Source organism: Neomonachus schauinslandi, chromosome 5, assembly GCF_002201575.2.
Source record: "Neomonachus schauinslandi chromosome 5, ASM220157v2, whole genome shotgun sequence".
In the NCBI taxonomy this organism is placed as follows: domain Eukaryota; kingdom Metazoa; phylum Chordata; class Mammalia; order Carnivora; family Phocidae; genus Neomonachus; species Neomonachus schauinslandi.
The window spans coordinates 95971297-95975633 of NC_058407.1; the positions used below are offsets into that span (position 1 = coordinate 95971297).

The 4337-nt window shown below is 49.7% G+C and overlaps 1 protein-coding gene across 1 annotated transcript in view; it reads left to right on the plus strand.

The window, feature by feature from the left end:
* Positions 1 to 2793, plus strand: part of RBP5 (retinol binding protein 5) — a 4068-nt gene extending 1275 nt beyond the window's left edge. The window contains exons 3-4 of the mRNA XM_021690684.1: positions 2010 to 2111; positions 2544 to 2793. Coding sequence (XP_021546359.1) covers positions 2010 to 2111; positions 2544 to 2597 — 156 coding nt within the window. The 3' untranslated portion in view covers positions 2598 to 2793. The remainder of the gene's footprint in view (positions 1 to 2009; positions 2112 to 2543) is intronic.
* The last annotated feature ends 1544 nt before the right edge of the window (positions 2794 to 4337 follow it).

Below are 4337 nucleotides of genomic sequence, written 5' to 3' on the forward strand. Positions count from 1 at the left end.
CGGGACTCGATGCGGGACTCGATCCCGGGACTCGATGCGGGACTCGATCCCGGGACTCGATGCGGGACTCGATCCCGGGACTCCAGGATCATGACCTGAGCCGAAGGCAGTCGCTTAACCAACTGAGCCACCCAGGCGCCCCCTCTATTTCTGCTTCTGAATGCCCTCGTTTTGGTCTTCTTTGCAGACCCTAGCTCTCCTATTAATCCCTTTAACTGGGGTTTCCCTCAGTATTTTGTTCTTGACTTCCTCTCTTTTGTCTGTTCAGGAAAACATGGGCTAAATCATCTATACCCACTTTCTGCTTCCATCTATAAACTGTCCTTGACATGGATTCTCCGGCCAGAGCTGCTTCCTGAGCTCCACAGTGGAGTTTTCATCTGCCAACACAATGTTTCCATCTGCATGCCTCAAGCTCGAAGCCAAATTCATTATCTTCCTACCCAAACTATTCCTGCTTTTATATTTACTGTCTTCATTAATGGCAATAACCAGCTAGACCAGAGACCTGGGAGTCAGAGCAGTATCTTCTGTCCCCTTACCCCTGCACCCCAACACACACACACACACACACACACACACACACCACATCTAGTTGGTCAAGAAGTCTTTATAACTTTTCTTCACTGTCCAGTATGGTTGCTACTAGCCATATTTGGCCTTTGAATGCTTGAAATGCAACTAATCCAAACTGAGGTGTGTTATAAGTGTAAAGTACAGGGGCGCCTGGGTGGCTCAGTCGTTAAGCGTCTGCCTTCGGCTCAGGTCATGATCCCAGGGTCCTGGGATGGAGCCCCGCATCGGGCTCCCTGCTCTGCGGGAAGCCTGCTTCTCCCTCTCCCACTCCCCCTGCTTGTGTTCCTTCTCTCACTGTGTCTCTCTCTGTCAAATAAATAAAATCTTAAAAAAAAAAAAGTGTAAAATACATAGTGGGTTTTTAAGACAATATCAAAAAAATGTAAAACATCTCAGTAATTTTGATTTTAATCACATGCTGAAATGATATTTTGGATATTCTAGGTTAAATAAAATACATCATTAAAATTAATTTCACTTGTTTCTTTTTCCTTTTCTAACACAGCTACTGGGAATCTTGCATTTTCTAATGTGGCTTGTGTTTATGGCCCTTTATATTTCCACTGTTGATTCTTTAACCCACTCTGCATACTGTAGCCACAAGGATTTACCTAAAATGTAAAAGTGATCAGGAATGAAACCCTCTCAGTGACAATCCCTTACATTCCAGATGAGGTCTGTGGCATACAAGGGTCTTTCCCACAAACACTCTAGTTTAGAGCCCCTTACAACCATGTGACCTTCTTTCTTACCTCTATGCCGTTCCTTTCCTTGCTAGAAATTGCCCAGTGTCTCCAATCTAACTAACTACTCACTTCCTTGAAGACTCAGCTCTTGCCTCCCCATTCCCATGCCCAACACTTGCCTGGCATCACAGGCACCTGTTTTCTGCTCTGCCTGACCAAGAGTCTGAGCTCCTTGGTTAGCAGGCCTATCCTATGGGAGGGTTTAATAAATGCTGGTTGGAATGCCCAGGCCCACCCCACTCTGATTCAGAGATGGGAGGGTGATCCTTCACTCTTAGGGACACTTCAGCTGTCCTTGAAACTGAGAAAGAGATTCCCCGATGGGACTTCCAACCAATCCTCTTCTTTCCCAAAAGACCCTCCAGTCCAACTGGAAGTATCCAAAGGACAAAGTCTTTGTTCTTCATCACCCACCTGCCCCCAATTTTGCCCCTGGTTATCCTGCTCCATCCCTGCTCTGCCCTAGCAGTCACTGTAGATGAACTATGGGCCCCCCCTCAGTGGCCTTTGGGAATTGGGGAGGGGAGTCCTGCTGACTCAGAGCAGTCATCTTACTCAGAATGAAGGGGCTGGAGCAAGACCGTATCAGCTGTGGTGTGAAGGGGGGGGGCAGCCCAGCCAGAGTGAGTTGGATGCATTTGGGGTGTTCTGCCCCCAAATCTTCCCTTATTCCTGCTTTCCCTACAGACCATTGTAACCTGGGAGGAGGAGCAGGTGGTATGTGTGCAGAAAGGGGAGGTCCCCAACCGAGGCTGGAGACACTGGCTGGAGGGAGAGAAGTTGTATCTGGTAAGCTGGGTGAGGACTGGGAGAGGGGCCTCCAGCTAGGACTCATCCCCTTGCCCAAATCAGATCAGTCCCCTACTCTACTCCCTGCCTCCCTCCAAGGAGGGCAACCAAAAAAAGAAAACAAAAGCCCTGGGAAGAGTAGAGAGAGGAAGAAATACAGGGGCCAGGTGGGCCTTGGCTACAAGTCAGATGAATGTCCATAAATCCTGACCAAAGATGGAGACTAGCCATTTCACATTCTGTGACCCAGCTCCCTTCCTTCCTCGGGGGTGAAAAGTTGAAGGTGTAGGACAATGATACAATTCCCCATACATCAAATGCTCTAGCTGTTGTATCCTGAAGGATTAAACAGAGCTCAGGGACCTAGAGAAAGGAACTCTGGCTGGTAAGAACCTTCTTTCTCTCTCCTCATTATTCCTACTCTGTCCCCAGGAACTGACTGCAAGGGATGCAGTGTGCGAGCAGGTCTTCAGGAAGGTCAAGTAGCCAGAGGAGAGCTGAGGGCCCCTCCAGACTGCACTGGTCCCCAGACTCCTCTTGCTCATAACCCTTCAAGCCCAGATTGTCCCAGGTCAGCAGTCCCTTTCTCGGGCCACTTACTCTGCCTCCAGTTCTCTCCTCACCCCTCCCCATGTTAATCTATAACTTGCAGCCCCCGGGTCAAAGTCCTTTTTCCTCACACTCCATTGCTCAATAGTGGCCTCAGATCCAATTCCTGGTCTGGCCTCCTGGATGAAAGAACTGGACAAAGGGGAAAGACCCCTTGAGAACAATGGATCTCAACTCTCTTTAGTTCATTTGGTCCCTTATTTTCCATCTAAGAAAGAACTAAGCTTTGAGTATTTGGGGACAAGTGAGAATTTTGTCCTGGTGGAACTTTTGGAAAATTGACTGGGGTTCAAGAATTTAAACAGGAACTACTGGTAGAGTCTTTTGTCTGTTTCCTGTCCTTATTCTCAAGAAAGCTGCATGTGCTCAGCAGAACCTGGCCCAAGGCAAGGCCTCACCCACACAGAGTTCAACAGACCACATGTACCAATGTCTGAGTGAATCCTGGCTATCTTATATTTCCATGCTACATTTTGGGGAAGTGGGATGGGACAGGGTGAGACCTTTGTCTAGTGTTGGAGGAGGTTATGAAGCTTCGGAATAGTGACCTAGCCTCCGTGTTTGCTTTGGGAAGGATAGGCAGCAAGAAGGCTAGAAAAGATTGAAAGGGGAAACAGATGGAAAATACAAGGCCAAGGCCTAGGAAGATGAGGGACATGGAGGTGGGAAGGCAACAGTAGGGAGAAGACTGACACGCCTGGCTATAGGGATCCTCTGCTTGAAGGCCAGCAAGGCGGGGCAGAGGATAAGAGGGAGAAGTGAGAACAGCAAGGCCCCTCCCTAAGGGTCCCAGAATACCCCGGAAAAGAGCCCAGAGGGCAGGGCCTGCTCAGGGTCAGGGCCAGCTCCAGCCTCTGGACACCTCCCCACCTCCAGGGGCGTTGGTCCTTTCAGAATAAAAGTCCTGTGGGGCAAGAGTCAGGGAGAAGAAGGCTCAGTGTGGGATGGGGACAGAGCCTGTGTGGGAGGCAGGGGTTGTTGGAAAGTCCCTGGCCTGTGCTCATTAGATGATTACCCCTGCCCCCTCTTCCTGCAATGGCTAAGCCCTTACACATTCAAGACAGTCACTAGTTTTGAACACTGATCCTACTAGACACCCTGGAATGAGTTTGGAAAAGAAAAAGAAAAGAACTCCGAGGGGAACTGAATAGCTTATTCCCTGCCAGCCTCTCTGCAGATGTCCCCAGTAAAGCGGGGAATAGAGAGCCCTCCTCTGGGCAAAGCCACCCAGCAGAAGCTCTGGGGACTGCTGGATCCTACCTTGTCCCTTTCCAAGGTACAGTGAAGCAAAGGAAGATGCTCCATGTATAGTCACCCATTGCCTAAGTCACGAGGACAATGCGATGTCCTGGCCCCTCTGACTTCACAGTGCAGGTTCAAGCCTCTCCCCCACAGGACTGTCCTCTGTGCCCTTCATGTTGGTCCAGCACCCCTTGCTGCAGTCTTGCCAGAGGGCCTGACCTGGGAACTTGGAGGCCTCCATGGTGATTGTCAGGTCCAATCTAACCCCCCCCCCCCCGCAAAACTCCTGTTACATGAGCATCCAGCCATCCACACTGCAAGTCTACATCCTTCACTTGACCTTACCTCTTCAGAAGCCAGAGTCCAACAAGAAGC